Genomic DNA, 27,079 nt, shown 5'->3' on the forward strand with positions numbered 1-27,079 from the left:
AACATAATACCCACAGAGAAGACCCCCTAAAAATACAGACAGGAAGGCTTTTACCATAGAGAGCTCAGACCACTCTGGATCACCCAGAATGCAGTCATCAGACAAGATCTCCATAAAGATCACCTACAAACATCCGTCCACCCTCTTCAACCACAAAAAAAAACCCTTAAAGGTCTCAGAAAAAAACAAATCCCCCTAGAGATGTCAGATCAGATCCCTTGAACAAGGATGTCGACTCAAACACACAGAGGGCCAAAAAGAAAAACTTGGACAATGTCACGGGCCAGCCAGTATACAGTATAATGGGCCCCCACATAGCCCTCCGCACAGAGCAATGGGCCCCCACATAGCCCTCCGCACAGAGCAATGGGCCCCCACATAGCCCTCCATACTGTACAATGGGCCCCCACATAAGGGTGGCGGTTCTGGTGTTGGGGGCTAAATATAATCCTGCGGGCCAGATTTTGACATGTGTGATCTAGAAGAAGACCCGGCCCCAGTTAGCCTTAATAAATTCAGACCGCATACCAGATGCCCCAAATAATAGAGCTCGGCCACTTCTTAGGCTATGTTCCCATGATGAGTTTTTGATGCTGCAGATTTGCTGCACCTATTAAGTAAAATAAGTTACTTGCATTTTATTTCAAAAATATGCAGCGTAAAAAAAAAGCCTTAGAGGGGTTGTTCACTACTGGAAACCCCTTTCTAATGGGCTCAGAGGGAGGGGGGATATATAATAAATTGATGTTCACCTTCTGGACCAGCGCTGTTCCTCCACACTCAGCAATGTGTCCCCTGCCAGGTTTGTTGGGACCAACATCCGGCTAAGGTGCAACAATCAATCAGTGGCAACTGATCGGCTGCAGTGTTCACGTATTGCCTGAGCAGACGGAAATGAGCATTCAGTCCGTACAAAAAGCCAATGCTGCAGGTGATCAATTGGTTGTGATGCCCTGCAGGGGACCCAGCACTGAGCAGGGGGGAGGGGAGCTGGTCTAAGCAATAATGCAGCACCCAAAAAAGACAAATGCCGGACTACACCTCATAAATACAGTTCTCAGAAAAGACCCCCTAAGAAAGCCAGACCTTGGTTTATTCCAGACCCCCTCAACACAGACCATACCCACTAAAATTAAAAAGACCCCAGAACATAACCAACCCAACCAAATACAACACTCATGCAGCACCCAAGACCCGCAATAAAGACCCCCCCCCCCCCAATAATCCCCCCACAGTCTTTTTCCACAGACACGTGGCACATGGCGTACAGGTGGTCGTCCTGCTGGAGCTTTTATACTTTACCCTTCTCCCCTCGAAATGCCCTATTCCAAGATGGCGCTCCTGCACTTCCGTCGCGGGCGGGCGGACGTGACGTAAACCTAAATCCGCTGCATACTAGTGACAGCTCTGCGCTGAAGTTCCCTATAAGACGCTCACACTATGGCCGAGCACAACCCCACCACAGAGCAGATACGGCAGGACTTTGCTCCCCCGCAGGTACCTGTGGAGGACGCCGCTCGGGCTATGGAAGCCTTTGCCCGGGGTCACCACGCTGAGGGGCGCAGAGTGGTGCTAATCACCTCCGGAGGCACCAAGGTCCCGCTGGAATCCCGCACCGTGCGCTTCCTGGATAATTTCAGCAGCGGCCGCAGGGGGGCAGCATCGGCAGAGTACTTCCTGCAGGCTGGCTACGCTGTGATCTTCCTGCACAGACACCGCTCCATGTACCCGTACAGCCGGCGCTATGCTGCCACCAACTGGCTGGATGTCTTACGGCTGCACCTTCCCAGCGCCCCCGGGGATAACGCTCCCAGAGTGGAGGCTGAGCAGAGCCTGCTGCCCGGGATCGTGCAGATCCTACAGGACTACAACAGCATGAAGGAGTCCGGCAGACTGCTGCCCATAGACTTCAGCACACTGTCCGACTATCTGCACCTGCTGCTGGCCGCCGCGCAGGCGCTCAGCCCTCTAGGTGTGTGCAGTAAGGAGATCAGCCCCTGTGTATGCGGTATGGGGTCCACCCAGCTGGAGACCCCCATTCTATCCTCCGCTCTGGAGGTCTTGGCATTCCTTATTATTGCAATTTCCACAGTTCATTGTAAAAGTACCACCATAGGCTGGGCTTCATAAAGTGTACAAACATGGCAGACGGCCGCCATGACCGTTCCTTTGACTTCCCGCAATCACTTTGCAGGCAGCCAATGGGCTACAGAAGGGGAAACTCATTTCCAAGCTTTTAAATGCTGCTGTCACATTTGACACTGACATCTAAGGCAGGGTTGCACGACCTGCGGCTCCGGGGGCTACATATGACCCGTGATACCTTTCTGTGTGGCCTTCAATCACCGGGATATTGTCTGATCACATGTATTGTCCATATGCAAATTGCCTCTTCATAGAGGAAGGGTTCTTAATCTCTAGTGTCACATATAGGAAGTAGCAATTCTAAAAGTTGATATTGACCCTTTTAACAAGTCTTGCAACATGACATAGTATCTGGTTTGGCTTCTTTTATCCTAATTGCAAACACGTTTCGGGGTGTTTTCCCTTCATCAGTGCAAAGTAAGAGGTCTAATTTGGCTGGGTAAGAGGCCTCTGACAGGGGTCAAAGAGGTAACATTTCTCCTTGTGGTTAGTGCCAAAGCGGCATAAGGAGATTTGTAGGCAATGTAATATTTAATTTTGCAAATGTGCATTGCCTATAAGTCTCCTTACGCTGGCTAAGCACTGCCCACAAGGAGAAATGCTCCCGCTTTTTTTTTTTCCATGACATGGAAAATATACCTATGGTGCATAGCACTGTAGAAACGGGTACTTCTGAATGGTGTGGTCTTTTATGGGCCAGCCATATCTTGGTAGAATGGGCTAGTCCTGACTCCTATAGCAGAGAAAGGAGATGACCAAATGAAGATGTGGCCATGCGTGAGCTCTTATATTCATTGCGAGGGCTGAGTACATGGTCTTTCTTTTTGGACTGTGAACCCATGAGAAGGGTACTGACGGGTGGGGGCCCTAAAAATGGAACCAGCACCTTTTATGGCACGTACTTTCAGTATGCAGTAAATGTCTCGTAAGGTAATACTTTGGTAATATTGTGGTCCATGTGGTTGGTTCGATATGACAATGTGGGCCACAGATCCAAAACGGTTGTGCATCCCTGGCTTACACTGCTGTACTAGGATCACAACTTTTAGACTCAAGTGCTGGCTGTATAACACAGCTGGTACACACTGTATGAAGAGGATCAGCTCCTGAGCCCGCCTCATACACACGGCAATGGGTTTATCCACTGTACTGTATATGTATGGTGGATGTCACTAATGGTAATGTAAGCTGAGCGGACCCATGCTTTGCCAGGTGCTGATGCTGGCCCTGCCTATAGGGAATAGACCATGGGTACTCGAGTCAAGACAACCCCAGTGTATGGTCTGATAATGGAGACGAGTGACCAGGAACTACTTCCTCTGGAGGTAGAGAGCCACAGACTGCCTTTCCATGTGTTTGGTACTCTTAGGATGAAGGCTTTCTATAAGTGCAAATTATTATAGGTGTCAACTAGAAATGGGCATCTGTAATAGTTTTAGGGTTGCCGGATAGTACGATAAAGAATAGTAGTTCACTTGTGCGTTTTGTATAACTGATGGTTGATTTTTAGCTGCCTTGTTACATATATGTATCATACCATCCAATGTCGTTTGTTCCCTCCAGGATCCAGTGCTATGTTCTACCTGGCTGCGGCCGTATCGGACTTCTACATCCCAGCGTCAGAGATACCGGAGCACAAGATCCAGTCATGCAGCGGCCCCTTACAGGTGCTTCAATTCAAAATGCACAATATATATTATCCCTCAACACTGGGACCCCGCCCCCCACCGATCTCCAAATCAGGAGACTTATGTCCCCTGCTGTAGGAGCTGCCAGCCATGCATATGTTCCCTGCTGCTCCAGTTGCGTCCATGGCAGAGAGACCATAGAGAGTACCATAGACTTAGATGAAACTGCAGGTGCATGCACGACCAATTGCTCGATTATCACCCATGGTCATGGCTTTGTGACAATGGGAGAATGGTGGATGAAAGACCACCGATCTAACAATTATTACAAATCTCGTGGATAGGTGTTAACTTGTTCAGACCTGAATACCCCTTTAATAAAGTTAGCAGTATGAACAGCACTCCAAGTTCTGGCTTGTGAACCATACAAGAGCAGAAACATTGTAAGAAGGCGTTAACACTCCAGTTTGTTGCAAAAAGGTGTACTAGTCCAACATGCAATGATCCTGCTAGAACATTAGCCTTTCTCAATCATGCAGAAAGGCTAATATTCTAGCTGAAATATCACATGTTGGACGAATCAAGTTTGTTGCAAAAAGTTGTATTAGTCCAACACGCGATATTTCGGCTAGAACATTAGCCTTTCTGCATGATTGAGAAAGGCTAATGTTCTAGCAGGATCATTGCATGTTGGGACTAGTACACCTTTTTGCAACAAACTTGGGAGTGTTGTCTATTTCTGCTCTTAAAAGTCTGCAAGCGAAATGTAGTATTGCATGTCGCCCATTTATTTGCCAATAGAAGCCACTGGTTGGTTTACCCCCAGTTTAGTTGATTTCAGTCTGTAATACCTGTAATTATGTATTTCAGATCACAATGAAGATGGTTCCCAAAATGCTGTCTCCCTTAGTGAAGGACTGGGCTCAAAAAGCCTTTGTTATTTCTTTTAAATTAGAAACTGATACAGAAATCCTAATTGAGAAAGCGCGGAAAGCATTGGCGACTTACCGGCATCAGGTGGTTGTGGCGAATATCCTGGACACGCGGAGAGCGTACGTGGTGGTCGTGACCAGCACAGAAGAGACGAAACTCTCCGTATCTGATGAAGAAGACAGCTCCGGGGTGGAGATAGAAGAAAAGATCATCAATGATCTGACCTTGCGTCACACGCAATTTATGAAAGGGAACTGATACTCCATGCCCAGTATAAAGTAGGGGTCTACTATGGTGTACCTCTTTTATGAGGGGTATTGCAGACTGCATTGAACTTTGGATGTCTGGTCTTGGACCCCCAGTAATGGTCCACTTGACGTCCAGTTTTGGGGTTATCCCTGTCTATCCAACATGCTGTAGATGTTTATACACAGTCTTTGGCATTTTGCTGTTGTGTTAGGAAAAGTTTCCTAAAGAAAAGGTCGGGTTCCTTGCTCTCCTCCTACAAAATGGGGGAAGATCTGACACCTGATGTAAGTGAATATACTTTAATATTCATGACTTGGTCTAGAATGAATGCAGTATCTAAATAGAGTCCATCTAACCAAGCGATAGGCGTCTAGATGGAAGTCTCTCCCATTGACTCCTATGGATACTATCCCTGCAGTCTCACTGTAAGGTTGTGTGTGATCAGTACTGTCTGTGAACTACTACCTAGAATTGCCCTGAAATTAATAAGTTATACAGTGAACTAATGTACTTCATGTCTAAAATATGTCCCAATCCTTAGCTCTGGACAAGAGAGGTACCTTTAGTTTCTGCACATTACCAAAGCTGCTTGTGAAGGGGGCTGGCTAACTGATAGCTTAAAAATATGTTAAACCACCCCCATCTGTCACAGCCAAGGGTTGTCCCTTTCTAAAAACTTTTTTTTGCTCTAAGATGTAGTAGTCCATAAAATGCAAACAAAGTATTACTTTACCCTCCCCTAGTCCAACACCGGCTCTCCGCTGCTACCAATCAGTGAGTTCAAGGGTTCTGTCCATATAGACGGCACAAGCTGCTGTCGACGTGGCGTCAGTGCTGTACACAAACGAGATGGACAGCGGAGAGTCGGTGCTAGACCCAGGGAGGGTGAGTGATACTCGGTTTGTGTATTTTTAGGACTACCGCAGCTTACAGAGAAAGGTGAAAACGTTGGTTGAAATTAGAGGGAGCAGGCTTGGCTATTGAAATAAATAGCCAGCCCCCTTCACATACTGCACTTATGCCTTATACAGGGAAAAACCTCTACTTGGTCATATCCATTTTGCTGCTAAAGAGGAGCATAGGGTTTTTACTGCACCTCTGATTCTATAACATGCACATTGTACATACGGCATCTGATCGAGGGGTCTTCCCTACAAGCATTACTTTTAGGTGAGATTATCTAGACTCATAGGCCCCTGATGGAGCCCTGTAGGTATTGTGCAGGTGTCTGCAGTGACTGAGCCTCTACTATCCCAGGTAAGTCATAGTATATTGGGGGTCTCCTGTAGGTCCATGTATTTTACCATGCTGCTAGAATTACCCTCACCAAGATCTACGTACCCGTCCTGAATACAAAAAGTCCAAACTTTAGTCTGACTTTCTTATGACTGCAGTTTGTTACAGTGTATTAGTGTAGTTCCATTTTATGCACCAGTTCTGATCATTTCCCCAAATCTGTCTATTGGTGTAATAATAATTAGACTTTTACGACCACAGATAACAGTTCTTGGTATCTGACCTTCTACTGTAATCTTTGCATTGAATGTAAGCTATGGATTAGATCTTTTCAATAAGTCTCACATTTCAGGTTGTACATGTCCTGTTTTCTGGAAATAGTTTGGAAGGACACTTTTTGGTTTCTTTGTGGGTAGTGGAAGTTCGGGTTCGACTGAAATTGTGTGTCCAAAGTTCGGTTCGGATACTATAACCCTGTAGAAATCAACGGGGACTAGAACGTTGGAGCTGGAAAATCTCTTGTAAAATGGACTTCCGGTACAGGGTCCGCGTTCGGAGTTCAGCACTGGATACTAGGTGTCCGGTATGAACCCAGAACTGCAAAGTTCGGGTTTGTTCATCCCTAGTTGTGGGATATTACCACAGTGTATACATTGGACGTGCTGCATATACACATCCGTGTGACACTTTTTAGTGCTGTCCATTTTTCTTCATCGCTTCATTGATTAATTGCTTCTGACGCACCTCCGCTTTAAAAACGGATGTGTGTGTTGAGTCTGTGAGACTGAGAGCAGGCCCTATTATTCATTTAGCAGATCAGAATTGGCCATTGAAGTCTATAACAGATCCCTATTAAAAGGATGGAAAGCTAAAAACGTACTTTATACTTCACGTTTCCGTCAGAGTTTGATAAGTTTTTAACTGATCCATTGTTAAGAGTCAATGAAGAAGGGGTTGTGAACCTCTGAATCGTCACAGGGCGCTGTCATGATTTTCCAGGGGCCTGTACTGAGAGCGGACAGTCATGTGACTACAAGTATGCGATATGCAAGTTCCCAGTCACATTCCGACTAGACGTGTATTGAACGAGACCGGATAAGTCTAGTGGGAATGTGGCTGGAATGATGCATATTGCAGGTTTGTGGTTATATGACGGCTCGGTCTCGTTGGTGGCTCCAAAGAATCCTGACAGCGCGTGCTGGGAGGACTTACTCAGAAACTTAGCCCCTTTAAGGACACTACTCACTCCCATCTTCTCTGGTTGCTTCCATCATGCCGACTGTCGCTGTCATCACTTTATGACAATTGTGAGCTATATTTTACAAATGTATTTTTGTCAGGGTAAACACTTAATCGTGTGAAAACAGAGGGCTCCTGGTGATGGGTCCTCTTTGAATATTGAATGATAAAGACAAACAGAAAATCCAGCAATGAAAAATCATGTCATGTTAATGTGAACTTTTAACAGAACGTGTGGAAAAATAAAAATCAATTGTTTTTGGAAAATCTACATAGTTACAAATATAAGTACAGTCTCCAACTTTATTTAAGCTTGATGCTCTTCTTAACTCCAGCGCGGATCCCATAGACCTCCCCGGAGTAGCGGGCTTCTTCCTTGCGCACCTCACGTACCTGTTAATGACAGACAAAAGTCAGCGGCGAAGGAACAAAACGTGGTGGCCATTAAGTATTTCAGTAAAACCTTCTTATACAAGTTAATGGGGTTAAATAGTTCAGGTGAGAAAGTATAAAAGGAAATGGGGGACAGGTACGGCCATAATCCACTCTGCCCTAAAGAGCACGTTTTTTTCCTCTTGACCCCAGTGTCAGTCAACAGGATCACAATTCAGAACAAAAATGTTACATTTACATGAGTTTATTACTTTTTCTAAACATAAAATGAAAAAAGTTACCTCCCGCCAGCCGTGGCTCTTGTTTTGATTAGCCAGCCTTGTGCACATCATCGTTGCGGCAGGACGGCTAATCAAAAAAACAGCAGATGCCGACAGGTAGGAGGACGTTCTTAGGGCACCAGTCTGATGGCCACAGAATACTGACATGGCTGCTGGACAGCATCCCTGTGGAATGATTCAGGCTGTCTAATCAGTAGCCCTACATAGTCCGTTTAGCCTTAAACAAACTGATTAAATATATTATAAGTGTCATATTGTTCAGATCTCACTGATCGCTACAGAGGATCGGTCAGTGCTGGACAGTTCCTCACCATAGAAGCAAATGGGAGGAGGGTAAAGCACAACATGCCATTGGCAGAGCATAAGGTGGCTTTTTCCTACAGAGCCAGTCAGATATCTCAACTTTATCTAGAGGATGGACCAAGTGTTTTAGCTGGAGACTTGACTTGCAAATTTTCAAGACATTCACAGATGAGAACAATGCTTTGTACCAGGCAGGGTGAGGCTGCGCCCACGGGGCAAGGCGGTGCCCAGGGAAAGGGAAGCCCGCGGGGCGAGGCGGCGCTCAAATCTGTATCAGAGCCTCTGTCACAGATTCCAAGATGTTTGATGTAAAGAATATCGCTATTCTTCTCGTTAAAACAATGAAAACCTTGCTGCAATCCAATTAACCCCATTATAAATCCATAGGGCTTATTAGATCCCCTTAGTGTCTGTTGTGTGATGCTTCGGCTCTATGCCTATGTCCATACTGTGACCAAATCTGAACGTTCCCATTAGTCGTTCACCAACGTCTGTCCTCACATTGCTGGATCTGATAAATGCAGCAGAATACGGATACATACCTGGCCCTTTCTGCGGATCTTGGCACGCCTGAACTTCTCTCTGTGCTTAACCCTTGGGTTACGGTCAATCTTCCTTCTTTTCGGTGTAAGCCCTTTATTCTTAGCAATCTGCAAAGACAAAGAGACCAATGTCATGCTTGAGTGTCTTCCCCCTTTGTTTATTCCAAACACACAACTAGAACAGAGAGAGAAGGATGAATAACGTTTTCTATGGGGACATTTATTGGATCTGCTCCGTTATAGGGGGATGATCTTCCAATAAGTCATGATCACATTGATGACGAAGTTCCATTGATTCTGGGAATCTATGGGATCTATAAATCTCGTGCCTCTGTCACTGCTTACGGGATAACTTTTTTTTTGGTAAATGTCTTCTTCTAGGTGGCAGAAGTGGCATGTTACCTGGTAAGTGATGGCTCTCTTGGCATTGGGATCCGTTTCTTCAGATGGGGCCTCCTCACTAAAAAACCAAGAACAAATCTGCAATTTTAGGGAGGAATCGGGAAACTTTGAAGAAGGCCACACGTAAGACTACGTACATAGTCTGCTCCTCTGCAGGTTTCCGCTTTTGTATCAATCTGTTCTCCATCATTCTGTAGTAATTGAGAGCGTCGTCTTCATCCATATCGCTGTCGTCATCATCGGGCTCGGGGCGCTGTGTATCACACAGAATAATACATTATAGAGCATAGCAGAAGGCGGATGAATGTACCGTGGTGTCCTAATGGCACAGTAATCCTATATAGTGTAGTATCAGAGACTTACAATAGTGGGATTGCCTACTCTTTCTTAAAGGTCCACAAGTAGGTAATAATAAAGTGGTGTCCTGATAGTGATACCACATCCAATATCCAAGGAAGGTGACTATGAAAAATGTATCTCCCTATAGAGGACCCCTGTAATGTATGGACTATACCGAATCCCAAGTCAGCATATGTTTTTTTCCATCACTCCACCGAAATGTTAGGTCCAGGCAGCATTAGGCTCTTGGGTTTGCTTTAAAGGATTTTTTTTTCTCATAACCTTTATGGCATATTAACTAAATATGCCATCAAAACATAAGAAACCCCAATGATGCCAAGACCTGGGGTACCCAGCTGCTGTCTGGACGCAGAATCACAGCCCGTGAGATACAGAAATAACTATGTACTTCGCACAGTCGATTTGATGTTTAGTGTCCCTATCTCTCCCCCCCGATTGATAGAAGTCACTTTTTTGGTATAATTTTCTACCTCTGCATGCAAAAGTATCAGAATGTAATATGGCTACTATACGTCTATTTTGGCAACCATAACCATGAATGTTTGGTTACCGGAGTGATGGAGAAACCAATTATTGCATTCTGCTAGATTTCCTTTCGGTGTGCAATGCCGTATACAGCCAGTACTCTCCCCGTATTAGCTGTATATGGTACAATAACCATTGCACACAATATAGAATAACGTAGTTTATGGCTTTCATTTACCTTGGTAGCCGCTTTTTTAGAGGGCTTAGCCTGAATGGTCTGAATCTTCCCATCAGAAAGGTTTTTCCGATAATCTTCAGATAGCAGCAGGCGAATTTCTGGAGATATCCTTTCATCCACAACAAGCAGGTCATTTATCAGCTAAAAGAACGAGAATAGACATTTAGGCTGGAGGACGGACAATGGCGAAGACTATGGTGATACGGAACGGAAAAAATGACTCACGTTCCTGTAGGTGACCAGTCTCTCGATCACGGGGTGGCCGGTGATTGGTATTCTTTTTGCTTTCAGCAGCAGGTAGTAACTAATGTTTGTGCAATAGCTAATAAATACATAAAAGAGGAGGCGAGGATAATTATACTTATACATAGAGTGCGGTCCAGAGAAATAAGGGAAAACTTCCTGCTGATACTTACTTTAAATACAGCTGGTATTTGGTCTGTAGGTAGTCGCTGCCCTGTAAAGTACAACCAGAAATCATTTAATTAAACTATTAGATGTGATTCAGTCTCCATCAATGGAGAAGTAATCTTTGAATGCTCAAGTTTCCGGACTATGGAGACTACAAGCGATGTGTTCACTACCCGCTGACAGATATTTTAAGAACAATTTGAGCAAAACTGATATCCTGTTATTAGAGTTGAGCAAAAAGATTTGCAGACCCTTGCTCCAGCATCCATGTGGGTAGTCAGTCACTGCCAGAACCGCACACAGAGGCTGGGCTAGAGTCCACGTCTTTAGTCTGTGGCCACAGGAACAGAGCCCTGCAGACCTCCTCTTACCCGTTTGCATTTCTGGTGCCTCTTCTGATTAGGAGACGCAGCGCAATATCATGTGTGCATTATACTAGGCTTGCGAGGAAGAAGAGGTGCCGGGGATGCAGGCGGCGGTTTGCAGGGCTGTTACAGTGGCCAAGGACTTAAGCCGTGGAGGCTAGACAAGCCTCCGTGCACGGTCAGCTGAGGAGAAGATTTATTTCTTCTCCTATTACAGCCCTGCTCCGGTAGCTCACCAGAATAAGTGATTATGATACAGCGCCTCTGTCAGTTGAGACACCGGTCTCAGGAGCTGTGTTTCTTCAGACTGCAGCCCATCCTAACACGTGGCTTTAAGAGCCATTTCAAACCATCATTGCAACCAAAGAGCTTATTACAGGTAGGAATCACTGAGACGTTAACAGCCGTCTTGCAGCAACATTCATTACCTTTCCTTTAGGGATAATTCCATCTGTTATCATTTGGATCAATGGCTGCAATTGATTTTTCACTTCAGCTAACTATGAAAGACACACAAAGAAAAGAAAAAAGTTAAATGAAAGAAGCCTGGATTATCAATGCTACAGATTCTTTCATCCAGATAGTAGAGGAGAATTATGCAAAATATTTTTTCTCCAAATGGAAGAACTTAAAGGGCAGGAACATATAATGTGGCACTAAAGAGGTCTTTCTTCAGTACGAGAGGCCAGGACTGAACATGAGAGCAGCGAGAAGTCACGTTACCTTTTGCTTCAGATCTTGAACCAGCTCCATCAGCTCAGGAGATTCCTTCTTCAATAATTTCCTCTTCTCCTTATCAGACATCTTCTTCAGGTCTTTTACAATCTTCTGCTCAGTGGGTGTCTCCTCGCTAGGCTTTTCTGCAAATTCCTATGTAGAAACAGTTTAGGTAACACACAGTTTTGTCAGAGGTAGTGTTCCTGACGCTGAAGTATACCACTTTTGTAACTGGAGGTCTCTGTATGGAATAATGCAATAAAATACTCTCCCATCCAGATGAAAGAAAGGAAGGAATACCCAATGCATACCAGCTCGACATGTCACAAGAACACTTTTTTGATATTTGTCGTGTGAACCTGACCCTATGAATAATTTGGCATATGGACATCACAAATCCAATGTGATTGGACCATCATTTGCCACTGACAAAGTAGCTTGCAGCAGAAACATCTACCAACCTGTGGTGATAAAAAAAAAAATAAAAACCAATATAATAAGCTTACCTGGATGAAATCCAACCCATAATCTTCTTCATTGAGAGTCTTTGCTAAACGCCTCTGAATATTCTGCGCTTCTTCCTCCTCATCTTCAGCCTCTGCTTCCAGCTCTTCTTTAGTTTTTTTCACTTCTGTTAAAAAAAGTAAAATGACACATAATAGAATATATACTTTTAGATTTAGTATTTTCCTTTCAAGACAGATATTTAATTATTTTTCAAACACATCTCTAAATCCCCACAAAGAGCATTTTTCAAAGTTTAGATAAAATATGCAATTGAGTACATTTTTTTTTTTTTAAAAGTTACGTATTTGGTTTTCTTTTTCATTCAGTCCTTAAAGGGGATGCCCACTTTAATAAAGTGGTCACCAAATTGTGTAAAAGTACATAAAATATCACCGTTCTAGCCAGTCCCTGAGCTCCGCGTCCTCCGCACAAGCACTGAGCCAGGGGTGAGTCGTCAGAGCGCTGACGTGACATAACCGCTATAGTCACAGAACCAAGACCGTAGGAGAATAGTGAGGGAGGGTGAGTGCCTGATAATGGTGATTGTTACATCTTTGAGAAACAGACAATGCCTCCATATTGCATCCGTTTTTCAATACTGAAGCAGGTGAAATGTCTGAACTTTTATTTATCCATTCACTTTCACCAATGGATCAATGAAACACGGATGGAGAACTGAAATCCTAAGTGGCTTCCATGTTTCATCCGTTTTAGAAGAATCCCCATACACTTCAATGGTTGAGATTGATCTGCAACACGGATGAGAATAGGACTTGCCCCGAGTCTCACGGACCGGACACACACTGGATCTGTTTTTAAGGCCACGTTCACACATTCAGTATTTTACTTCAGTAGTTGTAAGCCAAAACCAGGAGTGTGTGATAAATACAAAAGTGATGACGTATTTCTATTATACTTTTCCTCTGATTGTTCCACTCCTGGTTTTGGCTTTCAAATACTGATGTAAAATACTGACCAAATACTGAACGTGTGAAAATGGCCTTAAACTGATGTGTGTATGGATCAATAAAGCTCTACGGGTCCGTGTATTGCCCAAGAAATAAAAATGGCCGCGCACAGATGTGTGAATGCAGCCTACAACAAATGTAAGCTCATGAAGCCGTTCTTACTTTTCTTTTGTTCTTTGTAGTCTGTGTCATAATACAGCTTCTTCCTCAGTCCCCACGCCATTTCATCTGGAAGACCTAAAGAAAATAAAAAAACATAATTACATCAGTGTATTATACAGACACAGCAATTCGACTTATCACAGTGAAGCCCAGATCTCAGTGACTTCACTTTACACCAGACGTTGGTATGGTCAGCAATACTGAAAATCTTCCAAGTACGAGTACCACTATATATCACACTCATATGCTGATCCCATCACATGCACACAGTTCACAAAGGCAAAAGGTAACGCTTCCCAGTTCTTGGACCAGACGATTTACTGCAAAATAACTCACCCGGAATGGAGGTAGACCAGCTCTCAGTAAAAGTGAAATACAATTATAAGAATAAGCCCTTCTCACTCAAGATCCGGATGGTATAATGAGAGTCTTCTGTACGTATGGGACATGCATTTTTTAGGCCCTGCTCACATCAGAGATGCTCCCAACATACTGCACATCCTAATTATATAAGTAGTTTATTCTCACCTGATTAAAGCCAAAAGTGTCCTTTTAGCCTCTGTCAGGCCAGTGTACCCCAAAAAGTGTAGCCTAGTGAACTATATTATTCCATACAGAGGTATAAGCTAAAAGATGGCATGTAGTGGGGACAATTCCTGGTGCCACCTCCAATCTCTGTAATAAATGGACTACAAAGTAAAGGAGGAAGTGTTGGGTGGATCCCAGAGATCAGACCCCCCATGCTCAGTAAGAGATGACATTATGATCACTAAACTTCTTTATGGTAAAGATCTCGCTCACCATCGTTGTCACGATCTTCGATATCACTGTCCATGGATATATGATCATCTTCCTCGTCATCATCCTCGTCTCCTTCACCATCATCTGCCTCAATATCAAGAGGCATAACCTCATCCTGCAAAGAGTATAAAAGAAAACTCAGGACTTTTAAGAACCCACAAAGTGATAAGATTTGCTTAAAAGGATTTGACCATATCTGCATGGTTTCCTTACCTCGCTGTCATACTGCTCTTCATCGCTGTCAAATTTTACTCCTTTTTCTATCAGGTTCTGTGAAGAATTGTAAGAAAACAAAATGTGGTCAACTGAGAACTGGTAAGAGATCAGCGAAAACACAGATTGAATGGTGCCGATTTATAGTGTTATGTCTATATGGAGCTCAGCAGTGGAAACGGCTTTACCTGAAACTTCTCTTCGTGGTATCTATCAATTTCATCGTTATAGTAATTCGAGGATAACTGTAAAAAGAGACAATAGTTAGGTCATCCCTTTAAGTAGCAAAATAAACATTGTGCACGTTATGTTTCAGCTTGCAAATATCTCATTTAAAGGGATTTTTCAGGATCAGTCACCAATGAGATTGGCTGGAGTAGCCCCTGACGGGAAGCCATCTCTGCAGCCAGAGGAGCAACGGCCAGTGGGAGGACCCTGCCATTTCGCATGCTGAAATGGCAGGGGGATTAATAACTCAGTATGTGGTCTTTTATTACCATTTCCCTACCCCTCCCACTTTAGAAAATTTTGCATGGCTGCAATCTCTAAAAGGAAACGCTCAGAGGGGGTATTCTCATTGGGATAACATGTCTGTATGTCCCATTAGAATATATGGATGTCCCTTTATTAGCCAGGGAAGAGCAGATCCTGACCTAGAGGTTCAGTGCAACCATTATTATAGGTCTGCAACTTATTGCATTGTGCATCAACCCACAGATCCCCTCGGGAAAGAGCAGCTGGTTTGCAGGGGTCATTTAATAATTGAGTACTGCAGACGGGGCAAAACCTTTCATGAAATTCAATAGTTACAATTTCAAAGGAATATCTGCGATATACTTTAACCAGTCACCTCTTTAGAGGACGGGACGTCGGCTTTAGACAGTGATTCGTCGTATACGTCTTCATTTGCTTTTTCCGTCCTGGGTCGTAGGTTCCTACAAGAATGAGATATTCATGGTTACAGCATCCTTTTAGTAATTGGGACTAAAACCAATTATTACTACAATGCATGAGAAATAGAAGAAAGTTACTTGAGGATTAATTTGTGTTCTGCTGTGTACAAACCTTTTATATTCACTATTTAACCTGACAGCTAATAAGTGCCACCCAATCTGCAGGCACCATGTGTCAGACACTGGCTGCATGAACTCAGCCAGGTATGTCTGACTCTGAAATGTTGCAGTGTTTCATAGAAAAATATACTTTAAAAGCCGCCGGGCACCAAGCAGCACAAGAGACTAGTCTAGTCGGACAGGCGGGTCCCCGCCATCTGCCAGTGACTGACAGGTCTCTTCCTATACATGCATTCAGGTAGAGGCCTGTCACTCAAAAGGAGTGAGTGGGGAGAAGCCGCCTGGGACCCACGTGTCTGACTAGTCACCTGTGTGGCTTCGTCCAGGCGGCTTTAAAACTATGTTTTTATCTGAAACGTCGAAGCATCTCAAAGACAAACCTACCTGGCAGAGAGAGAATTCTCCAGCTCCAAAGTTCGGGTCCCCATTGTTTTCAATGGGGTTCAAGTTTGGTCAAGTTCTGCAACCCAAACCGAACATTCAACCAAAGTTCGGCTTGGGCACCAGAACTCGAACTTCCATGGGTCCACTCATCCATATATATGGGAAAATAAGTGATGGTAAAAACATCCACACTGACCAAATATTGAGGGAAAGCTGATCCAACTCATTGATGGAAATTAGTCTTTTTTTTTTCATTTACATAATACAAAAACAACGACAGACGTTTGATTGAGGCCCAAGTCAGATGGGAGAGTTCATGGAGAGGATCTAGGGCTGGAAGTCTCATGTAAAGTATTAGCTGAGCAGTTCTATGGATAGTATCTGAAAAAGCATTGTACATCCGTGGGCAACTACTTTAAGAGAAGGGTCACCAGTTAGCTCTCTTTGTTCACGTTATTAAAGTATTTCCTATGAGGACATTTATGGATATGCAAAGGAAGCACTATAGATATGCAAGTTGGGAACACCTCTTCAATTCCTTGGCATCGTGCGGTATATCTAGAAGGTCTGCATCGTTTTAGCTGTTAGAATATGGTGACAGAAACAAAAGGTGTTGAGCGCGGCTTTAATCGCGATGACTTGTCCTCAGGATAGATCACCAATATCAGATAGGAGTCAAACACATGTACCCACAATGATCAGCTGTTATGAGCCCCGACAGAGTATTTAACAGAGCAGCATTGCTCTGTACAAATGTAGTGGCTGCTGCCAGGTGCTGCAGATCAGCCTCTTTTCTCTCCAGTAGGAGCCGATTTGCAGTAACCACAGACTGCCCCCGCATACACCGGTCACATCTGGCCACCAGCGGTGACAATAGTCGATCAGTGCAGGGTGTTGGGACCTCACCAATATTATATTGATGGCCTAATGTTAGGAGAGGTCATCAGTATTACAGTAGTGAACGACCCATTATGTCATTTAGATGCAAGGAGAATTATTCACATTAACCCTTATCATAAAAAAGTGACCCCAAAATGATGCAATTAAAATCTGCAAACTTGTCCAGCAAAAATCAAGCCCATATAATCTTATGTGATAAGAAATAAAAATACATTATTGCTCTCAGAAGACCGGTTGGGAAAAGAAAAAAAAAACATGCAAGCTCTTCCTGAAGGCCAAAAAAATGGCATCCTTGGGGGTTCTTCCCATCTTCACACGCAGGCGCTGTCAGATCGGGCTTGTGAATACAATTAGTTTGGAATTTGCACCTTATTGAAACGTTCAGCCATTCTTGAGATATCAACACTTTAGTTTACAGCTCGTTGCCTTGGAGCCCGACCACTGCTGCTAGACAGCAGACCACGCACAGCACTTACAATCCCTCTCCCATTCAGCTTGTGAGCACTGTTGGTCAGGATCGCTGGAGGGCGCTGTTACCTCCTTATCCGGGCCAGCTTCTGTGCAGTGCCTACAAATTAGGCAGCAGCGGTGGTCGGTCTCCTAGGCAACAGGCTGTAAACATAAGACAAGTGTTAATAGCTCAAGAACAACCCACAGAGGCCACTGTGCAGAATCCCCCCTACATAACACACATCCGCCCAGCAGCCATGAAACAATCCCCTCCACATCACCCCGGTCACCTCCGAGGCTTCCCCATGCTGCCGCCGTCTTATCCAGGCTCAGCTCTCACGTGCTTACAACATCCGGTCCGTCACTAAATATCGTCCCCCCAGCAACCAAGGCAGCAACGTTGGTTCCTAACTGACTTTTTTTTTTTTAATCTGGGCGGAAGGATTTCGTGGCGAACACTGTCGCCTGGAAGCTGTAACCATGACAACGACCCCCCTCCCCGGCTGCTCTTAGATAGCAGAAGGAGGAGGTGGCGGAGGGAGGGAGACCCCTCACACTGGGCAGGACTACCCGGGGACCTGTCCCGTCCCGGAGCCGTGTGTGACCTGTGGAGCTGCAGAGAGGACGGATCGGCGCTAGGAGAGGATCTGATGTCAGGGATCAGCATAGGGATTATCAGCATGTGAGCAGGGACGTAGTGTGGGCACAGGTGAGTGTGAGTGGGGTCTGTGTGCAGCCGGACAAGGAGGAGTTGGGGGTGGAGGTGGAGTTCTCACCCGAGGGGAACTCACCTGGTGACACTGCTGACCCAGAACTCTGGGCACTTACGACCATCAGGCAGCTCCGACCGTCTGGGCGCAGACAACCGATCAATATGGGATCACGATGACCGATCCCATTGGTACAACGAGAACAGATCCCTTTGGTACAATGAGAACAGATCCCTTTCGTACAATGAGAACAGATCCCTTTCGTACAATGAGAACAGATCCCTTTCGTACAATGAGAACAGATCCCTTTAGTATCACGATGATAGATCCCTTTGAGAAGCTAACGACCCATCCTTTTGGGACTTTTGACATGCATCCCTATGAGACTCTGTTGACCCATTCCTTTGGGAAGCTGATGACCCATTCCCTTGGGAAGCTGATGACCCATTCCCTTGGGAAACTGATGACCCATTCCCTTGGGAAGCTGATGACCCATTCCTTTGGGAAGCTGATGACCCATTCCTTTGGGAAGCTGGTGACCCATTCCTTTGGGAAGCTGATGACCCATTCCCTTGGGAAGCTGATGACGCATTCCCTTGGGAAGCTGGTGACCCATTCCATTGGGAAGATAATGACCCATTCCCTTAGGAAGCTGATGACCCATTCCTTTGGGAAGCTGGTGACCCATCCCCTTGGGAAGCTGATGACCCATTCCCTTGGGAAGCTGGTGACCCATTCCCTTGGGAAGCTGATGACGCATTCCCTTGGGAAGCTGGTGACCCATTCCATTGGGAAGATAATGACCCATTCCCTTAGGAAGCTGATGACCCATTCCTTTGGGAAGCTGGTGACCCATCCCCTTGGGAAGCTGATGACCCATTCCCTTGGGAAGCTGGTGACCCATTCCCTTGGGAAGCTGATGACCCATTCCCTTGGGAAGCTGATGACCCGTTCCTTTGGGAATCTGATGACCCATTCCTTTGGGAATCTGATTACCCGTTCCTTTGGGAATCTGATGACCCATTCCTTTGGGAAGCTGGTGACCCATTCCCTTAGGAAGCTGATGACCCATTCCTTTGGGAAGCTGATGACCCATTCCTTTGGGAAGCTGATGACCCATTCCTTTGAGAAGCTGGTGACCCATTCCTTTGGGAAGCTGGTGACCCATTCCCTTAGGAAGCTGATGACCCATTCCTTTGGGAAGCTGATGACCCATTCCTTTGGGAACCTGATAACCCATTCCTTTGGGAAGCTGATGACCCATTCCTTTTGGACCAGGGGGCTGTTTTAAGGGTCACTGGTAAACCGTACCATCAGACTGTGTCCATTTACATATAAGGAGGTATTGACAAACCAAATCAGAACACTAAATTCTCATTCTTTTGGGATCATGATGCCCGATCCTCATTGAGACCACAAGGACTGATCCCTTTGGGACCTCGATCCCATTGAGAAACTACTGAATCCTCAGTTAGGGACATTCTGGGGGTTGATGGCCTGGTGATGCTGGTAACTTTCTTATGAGATTATTTTATGGAATGGTTTAATTAAATGACTTATCTATTCAAGGTGGATCAGGTCGTCAGCATGGTTTGAATTGGATTTACCGCAGAATTAGAGGTCCACTGACTTCCAGAGAATACCTCCAGATGCCCACCTTGTCCTCACACCGCATGTCACGGTGCTGCCTCCTTCCTGCGTTTGCTTCTTCTCATCCCCACACATGGACTACAATGAGATCTGTCCGCTCTCTCCATTCATTTCTTATGGACGCGCCTTGTGGTGAAGACATGACAACCAGGAGCTAACACTACAATGGATAAGGTAACAGCGGCCACCGTCTGCAGTATGTCAGCATTAATAATTAATTCTTCTTAGGTTGTCTCCATCAAGCCTCATCATTCCTTTTTCAAAATGAGTTTTTGGTAAAAATTCATCATTTTACTCTTTTAGGGACAACAAGGAGAATGAGCAACAGAAAAAAAACTTCATAAAGTCGTGTACAAATCAACTCAAAGCAAAGTAACAAGCAATTCATACAGTATTATGGCAAGCGTCAATCCCCAGGGGGCGCTATATGACACAGGGAATCTCTCATAGGTTTCTCTGCCCTTCAGGTTGTGCACTAAGGATAAAGCATCGGGCCACATTCATCATTTGCTTTTTTATTGTAAAAGTCATTTTTTTCCCTTTTTTTTGCCTTGTGGTATTTGTTTGCATATTTTTGCTCCAAAACCATTAAAATGGAGCGCACAGTTCATAGATATTGCACAAAATAAAAAACACTCTTAATTTTTGAAAGCAAGCAAAGATGTCTCCAGCAGGACCAGGGTTGTATGTATCTTGTTAAAACTTCACTTTTAATTTCAAATTGTAAAAGCCAAGGATGAGTTACAGAATGAGCAATATAGCGGCTCTTAGGTACAGCACATTCCAACGCGTTTCGGCTAAACCTTATTCATGGAATAATTTACGTTTTCCCTTTCCCTTTCCCCCTGTTTTTTCACTCTTAATTTTTACCTTTAACCTTTCGAAAAAAAAAATGTTGCAAGTTCTGCTAAAATGTCACAGAGTCTGCACGATAAAAATTCAGGCATACAGTACAGACCAAAAGTTTGGACACACCTTCTCATTTAAAGATTTTTCTGTATTTTCATGACTTTGAAAATTGTACATTCACACTGAAGGCATCAAAACTATGAATTGACACATGTAGAATTATATACTTAAAACAAAGTGTGAAACAACTGAAAATATGTCTTATATTCTAGGTTCTTCAAAGTAGCCACCTTTTGCTTTGATGACTGCTTTGCACACTCTTGGCATTCTCTTGATGAGCTTCAAGAGGTAGTCACCGGAAATGGTTTTCACTTCACAGGTGTGCCCTGTCAGGTTTAATAAGTGGGATTTCTTGCCTTATAAATGGGGTTGGGACCATCAGTTGTGTTGTGCAGAAGTCTGGTTGATACACAGCTGATATTCCTACTGAATAGACTGTTAGAATTTGTATTATGGCAAGAAAAAAGCAGCTAAGTAAAGAAAAACGAGTGGCCATCATTACTTTAAGAAATGAAGGTCAGTCAGTCCGAAAAATTGGGCAAACTTTGAAACTGTCCCCAAGTGCAGTTGCAAAAACCATCAAGCGCTACAAAAAAACTGGCTCACATGAGGACCGCCCAAGGAAAGGAAGACCAAGAGTCACCTCTGCTTCTGAGGATAAGTTTATCTGAGTCACCAGCCTCAGAAATCGCAGGTTAACAGCAGCTCAGATTAGAGACCAGGTCAATGCCACACAGAGTTCTAGCAGCAGACACATCTCTACAACAACTGTTAAGAGGAGACTTTGTGCAGCAGGCCTTCATGGTAAAATAGCTGCTAGGAAACCACTGCTAAGGACAGGCAACAAGCAGAAGAGACACGTTTGGGCTAAAGAACACAAGGAATGGACATTAGACCAGTGGAAATCTGTGCTTTGGTCTGATGAGTCCAAATTTGAGATCTTTGGTTCCAACCACCGTGTCTTTGTGCGACTCAGAAAAGGTGAACGGATGGACTCTACATGCCTGGTTCCCACCGTGAAGCATGGAGGAGGAGGTGTGATGGTGTGGGGGTGCTTTGCTGGTGACACTGTTGGGGATTTACTCAAACTTGAAGGCATACTGAACCAGCATGGCTACCACAGCATCTTGCAGCAGCATGCTATTCCATCCGGTTTGCGTTTAGTTGGACCATCATTTATTTTTCAACAGAACAATGACCCCAAACACACCTCCAGGCTGTGTAAGGACTATTTGACCAAGAAGGAGAGTCATGGGGTGCTACGCCAGATGACCTGGCCTCCACAGTCACCAGACCTGAACCCAATCGAGATGGTTTGGGGTGAGCTGGACCGCAGAGTGAAGGCAAAAGGGGCAACAAGTGCTAAGCGTCTCTGGGAACTCCTTCAAGATTGTTGGAAGACCATTTCCGGTGACTACCTCTTGAAGCTCATCAAGAGAATGCCAAGAGTGTGCAAAGCAGTCATCAAAGCAAAAGGTGGCTACTTTGAAGAACCTAGAATATAAGACATATTTTCAGTTGTTTCACACTTTTTTGTTAAGTATATAATTCCACATGTGGTAATTCATAGTTTTGATGCCTTCAGTGTGAATGTACAATTTTCATAGTCATGAAAATACAGAAAAATCTTTAAATGAGAAGGTGTGTCCAAACTTTTGGTCTGTACTGTATATAAAATCACTGCATTTGCACAAAAATTTGGCGACTTTTTAATATGTCGCGATTGATGAGTCAGCTGGAAACATCCGGAAACCCCGTCCACAATGACGAACATTAAGAAAAAACAGCAGGCAAACAAATATAAAAAAGACTTTTCAAAAGGGCACAAATGAAAAACATCAAAAATTGGACCAAAAATAGGTGCAAATGCAATAATGAATTGGGACTAGTGGGTATTGATATTAAGTATTGATTCGATGGGAACCTGTCGTGTCCCAAACACTATTACCCTGAAGATAGAAAGTTGATCTGCAGGTAAATAGTGTTACAATGCCTCCCAGACGCGGCTGCCAGGAGAAAAATCACTTTATTCTTCCTGTGAGCCGCCGGCTTTCAGTTATAGAGGCGTGGCTCAGTACTATGTGAGCAGCGGCTATAATCACAGCCCGGCTCTTTAATTGACAGCTCATTGTTCACAGATGTGCTGCACCGCGAGCTGTCAATCAAAGTGTTTACAGCTGCTGCTTACAGTCTTCTGATCGGTGACTAAAGCTGCCTCGCCTCTGTAACTGAAAGTTCCCGGTAACTTTCATTAAGGCGACCCGTAGCTGCAGATTAGCGCTATATCTGCAGGTTAATAGCATTTGGGGACATGATTTTTGGGCTTTATGCTACATACCCATCATGGTGTATACAGTCACCATCTCACTTGTCCTGCACGGTGAATGCCATAAAAAAAAAAATCGGACCATTAAAAAATGCAAATCCGGCAAAACCATTTTCATGGAAAAATCAGCCGGCTATGGCTATTGGAACACAGTGATATTAAAAAATATCTTTGTCTTGAAGGCCTGGAGGGATCAGAAACAATGTGTAGGGCCACAATGTATCTGATCTACCGTGCAGGACAATGACGTCTCCAGATAGGACATTGCCCCTGTAGATCAGCCAGACGGGGCCTCAGTATTTCCACTTGTATCTACTGTATACAGTGAATCTTCCATTATAAATGACTTCTATTTTTGGGACTGCGACGATCCTGCATGCGGGGGGCGGCTGTCGTACCCTGCCAAGGATGTATTGGGAATGTGTCCACTTCTAATTACTCGGACTAATGCATGATAACCTCTTGGCGTGGCATGGCTACCATACTGGAGCATTGTACTCCGCTCATCTAATCTATCAATGACAGGCCCATTAGTGCAACATTGTGAAACTTTTTGCCATTTTGTTGTGTCCCTTTTCACTTTTCATTTGGTGTATAAACATCCTGTGATTCCTACGAAAAGTGAGAGTGGCGCTGAGAGGATGAAGTTGTGTAAAACTTCTGTACCAGCTACTACAGCCCAATTGTTCCGATTCATCATTTCTTTTTTTAAGTCTTTAAGTCACTTATCTTTTTTTTTAATCTTTTGGTATTCATTGAAATTTTTTTTTTGGAGCAAATTTTTCAAATTGGTGCACGCGGATCATGAATTTTGCACAAAATAGAAAAAAAGTTTTTGCTTTTATATTTTATATATTATTCTATTAATTATAATATAATTATGATTATATAATATAATAGTATACTATAATATAATAATACAAAAAATAATATATTATATTAATAATATAAAATTTATATGTTTTATATATATATATATATATATACACAGTACAGACCAAAAGTTTGGACACACCTTCTCATTTAAAGATTTTTCTGTATTTTCATGACTTTGAAAATTGTACATTCACACTGAAGGCATCAAAACTATGAATTAATACATGTGGAATTATATACTTAACAAAAAAGTGTGAAACAACTGAAAATATGTCTTATATTCTAGGTTCTTCAAAGTAGCCACCTTTTGCTTTGATGACTGCTTTGCACACTCTTGGCATTCTCTTGATGAGCTTCAAGAGGTAGTCACCGGAAATGGTCTTCCAACAATCTTGAAGGAGTTCCCAGAGATGCTTAGCACTTGTTGGCCCTTTTGCCTTCACTCTGCGGTCCAGCGCACCCCAAACCATCTCGATTGGGTTCAGGTCTGGTGACTGTGGAGGCCAGGTCATCTGGCGTAGCACCCCATGACTCTCCTTCTTGGTCAAATAGTCCTTACACAGCCTGGAGGTGTGTTTGGGGTCATTGTCCTGTTGAAAAATAAATGATGGTCCAACTAAACGCAAACCGGATGAAATAGCATGCCGCTGCAAGATGCTGTGGTAGCCATGCTGGTTCAGTATGCCTTCAATTTTGAATAAATCCCCAACAGTGTCACCAGCAAAGCACCCCCACACCATCACACCTCCTCCATGCTTCACGGTGGGAACCAGGCATGTAGAGTCCATCCGTTCGCCTTTTCTGCATTGCACAAAGACAACGGTGGTTGGAACCAAAGATCTCAAATTTGGACTCATCGGACCAAAGCACAGATTTCCAATGGTCTAATGTCCATTCCTTGTGTTCTTTAGCCCAAGCAAGTCTCTTCTGCTTGTTGCCTGTCCTTAGCAGTGGTTTCCTAGCAGCTATTTTACCATGAAGGCCTGCTGCACAAAGTCTCCTCTTAACAGTTGTTGAAGAGATGTGTCTGCTGCTAGAACTCTGTGTGGCAGTGACCTGGTATCTAATCTGAGCTGCTGTTAACCTGCGATTTCTGAGGCTGGTGACTCGGATAAACTTATCCTCAGAAGCAGAGGTGACTCTTGGTCTTCCTTTCCTGGGGCGGTCCTCGTGTGAGCCAGTTTCTTTGTAGCGCTTGATGGTTTTTGTAACTGCACTTGGGAACACTTTCAAACTTTGCCCAATTTTTCAGACTGACTGACCTTCATTTCTTAAAGTAATGATGGCCACTCGTTTTTCTTTACTTAGCTGCTTTTTTCTTGCCATAATACAAGTTCTAACAGTCTATTCAGTAGGACTATCAGCTGTATATCCACCTGACTTCTGCACAACACAACTGATGGTCCCAACCCCATTTATAAGGTAAGAAATCCCACTTATTAAACCTGACAGGGCACACCTGTGAAGTGAAAACCATTTCCGCTGACTACCTCTTGAAGCTCATCAAGAGAATGCCAAGAGTGTGCAAAGCAGTCATCAAAGCAAAAGGTGGCTACTTTGAAGAACCTAGAATATAAGACATATTTTCAGTTGTTTCACCCTTTTTTGTTAAGTCTATAATTTCACATGTGTTAATTCATAGTTTTGATGCCTTCAGTGTGAATGTACAATTTTCAAAGTCATAAAAATACAGAAAAATCTTTAAATGAGAAGGTGTGTCCAAACTTTTGGCCTGTACTGTATATATATATATATATATATATATATATATATATATAATTGATTTATTTTATATTTACCGTATTTATATCTATATTTTTGCTTTAAACATTTTTTTGAAACTTTTTGCGCAAAAAAAGTCCTGCGCTCTGGTTAAATTTTGAAAAATTATTATATAATATTATAAGAACATTATAATAATATATTATAATATAAAAATAATATAATAATATAACAATAATACTAACAATAATATAATATATTGTAATAAAAATAATATAATAGAATGTTATAAAATATGAATATAATAAAAATATGATATTATATTAATATGAATAATATGATATTATTTTATATATAATATATATATATATATATATAAAAAATATTTTATATTTGCCGTATTTATATTTATATTTTTGCTTTAAACTTTTTTTTTTGCAACTTTTTAGCACAAAAAAGTCCCGCGTTCCAGAAAAATTACAGATGCACAGAAAATCACTCCAGGGTAGAGGGGGGATTGAAAGACATTTGTGCAAAAATGTAATTATTTAAAAATCCAAAACAATTACCAATTAATGAACTTTTGGCAATTTTACCCACAGTGGCGAGTATTAAAAAATCAAACAAAAAAAAAAAGCAAATCAAGCAAACTTATAAAATAGACTAAAAACGACTCAAATGAAAAGAAGAATAAGAAGCGAAAACACCAAAAACTGCACAAAAAAGGCACAAATGCAATAATGAATAAGAAGTTCTGCAGCAGCTGTAGCATTAGCAGGGTTCCAGCTTGTTGTTGCTGTGTGCATTAACCTTTGCACTTCCCCTGGCGTGGCCGAAATAGCTCAGTTGGGAGAGCGTTAGACTGAAGATCTAAAGGTCCCTGGTTCGATCCCGGGTTTCGGCAGAAGGTTTTCTGAGCTCTTTGGAAATCCTGTGGTTTTACATTTTTTCCTTTAAATGACAGAATGTTTAATCCATGTATAATAAGGAGTTCTGCAACTTTCTGCGACACTTTATATTTCAGTTCACTAGCTTTAAGACTATTCTGCTTGCTGGGAATATTCTTCGTCCAGGCAGCTGTAGTTTGCAGGGACGTATGCTGGGAGTTGTAGTTGCTAGGTAATGTATAGGGATGTAGATTGTATAGGGGCGGCTTTTGTTTTTGGGGCATGGTTCCGACTTGTACAGATTGGGAGTAAAAGGTTATTTCCGAAGATGGGAATGGAGTCCGTTTCCTCCGCCGGTTACAGTGTAATGGAAAAAGCGCAGGAGATTTATAAAGCAGCCGGCGAGCAGTTTATATTACAGAGACAGAAAGAAGCTCATATTGGTGGGATACAGCAGCATTTATTAAAGGGGTATACCCTCCATATAAAGTAATGGCAGATCACTGGGGCACAACATCACTGTATGGTCAGTTTACTGGTCCTCAGAATTAAAGGGAATGTTTTAACAGGTTTTTGCCACCTAATCTGAGAGCAGCATGATACAGGGGCAGAGACCCTGATTCTAGCGATGTGT

General features: G+C 43.3%; 4 protein-coding genes and 1 non-coding gene across 12 annotated transcripts in view; 3 read left to right on the top strand and 2 right to left on the bottom strand.

Moving 5' to 3' along the window:
- The window catches only part of LOC141172505 (calcium-responsive transcription factor-like), a 61,164-nt gene extending 59,459 nt beyond the window's left edge, over positions 1-1,705 (bottom strand). The window contains exon 1 of one of the 3 annotated variants that reach the window (XM_073656798.1): positions 1,502-1,705. The gene's annotated coding sequence lies outside the window, so the exon portion shown is untranslated. Of the gene's footprint in view, positions 1-1,268; positions 1,376-1,501 lie in introns of those variants that run through there. The other 2 variants (XM_073656797.1, XM_073656799.1) reach the window with 2 other exon arrangements.
- PPCS (phosphopantothenoylcysteine synthetase) lies at positions 1,363-7,697 on the top strand. Of its 2 annotated transcripts, none has more exons than XM_073656805.1 (3): positions 1,363-1,972; positions 3,709-3,812; positions 4,644-7,697. In XM_073656805.1, the coding sequence occupies exons 1-3, from the start codon at positions 1,441-1,443 to the stop codon at positions 4,962-4,964; spliced, it is 957 nt and encodes a 318-aa protein (XP_073512906.1). In that variant the 5' UTR covers positions 1,363-1,440; the 3' UTR covers positions 4,965-7,697. The 2 variants fall into 2 exon arrangements, with proteins under 2 accessions (XP_073512906.1, XP_073512907.1); XM_073656806.1 differs by having other exon boundaries at positions 1,377-1,497.
- Positions 7,615-17,808, bottom strand: UTP3 (UTP3 small subunit processome component). 4 transcript variants are annotated; one of them, XM_073656803.1, is made up of 17 exons: positions 17,656-17,769; positions 17,453-17,527; positions 15,409-15,493; positions 14,747-14,803; positions 14,559-14,615; positions 14,346-14,460; positions 13,545-13,619; positions 12,414-12,538; positions 11,914-12,060; positions 11,619-11,690; positions 10,831-10,871; positions 10,640-10,736; positions 10,415-10,555; positions 9,489-9,604; positions 9,352-9,409; positions 8,950-9,057; positions 7,615-7,823 (listed from the first exon to the last, which is right to left on the bottom strand). In XM_073656803.1, exons 6-17 carry the CDS (start codon positions 14,449-14,451, stop codon positions 7,734-7,736), a joined length of 1,176 nt encoding a protein of 391 aa, XP_073512904.1. In that variant the 5' UTR covers positions 14,452-14,460; positions 14,559-14,615; positions 14,747-14,803; positions 15,409-15,493; positions 17,453-17,527; positions 17,656-17,769; the 3' UTR covers positions 7,615-7,733. The 4 variants fall into 4 exon arrangements, with proteins under 4 accessions (XP_073512904.1, XP_073512902.1, XP_073512901.1 ...); XM_073656801.1 differs by having other exon boundaries at positions 17,392-17,527; XM_073656800.1 differs by lacking the exon at positions 17,453-17,527 and having other exon boundaries at positions 17,656-17,808.
- The window catches only part of CCDC30 (coiled-coil domain containing 30), a 110,921-nt gene continuing 101,650 nt past the window's right edge, over positions 17,809-27,079 (top strand). For both annotated transcript variants that reach the window (XM_073656795.1, XM_073656796.1), the window contains exons 1-2: positions 17,809-18,074; positions 19,645-19,899. In XM_073656795.1, the coding sequence (XP_073512896.1) occupies positions 19,891-19,899 (9 nt within the window). In that variant the 5' untranslated portion in view covers positions 17,809-18,074; positions 19,645-19,890. The remainder of the gene's footprint in view (positions 18,075-19,644; positions 19,900-27,079) is intronic.
- TRNAF-GAA (transfer RNA phenylalanine (anticodon GAA)) lies at positions 26,390-26,462 on the top strand. Its single transcript has one exon. It is a non-coding gene; the product is annotated as a tRNA-Phe (tRNA).

Source organism: Phyllobates terribilis, unplaced genomic scaffold (genome assembly GCF_046119375.1).
Source record: "Phyllobates terribilis strain yellow unplaced genomic scaffold, ASM4611937v1 Scaffold_12__6_contigs__length_324123572, whole genome shotgun sequence".
Lineage (NCBI taxonomy): Eukaryota > Metazoa > Chordata > Amphibia > Anura > Dendrobatidae > Phyllobates > Phyllobates terribilis.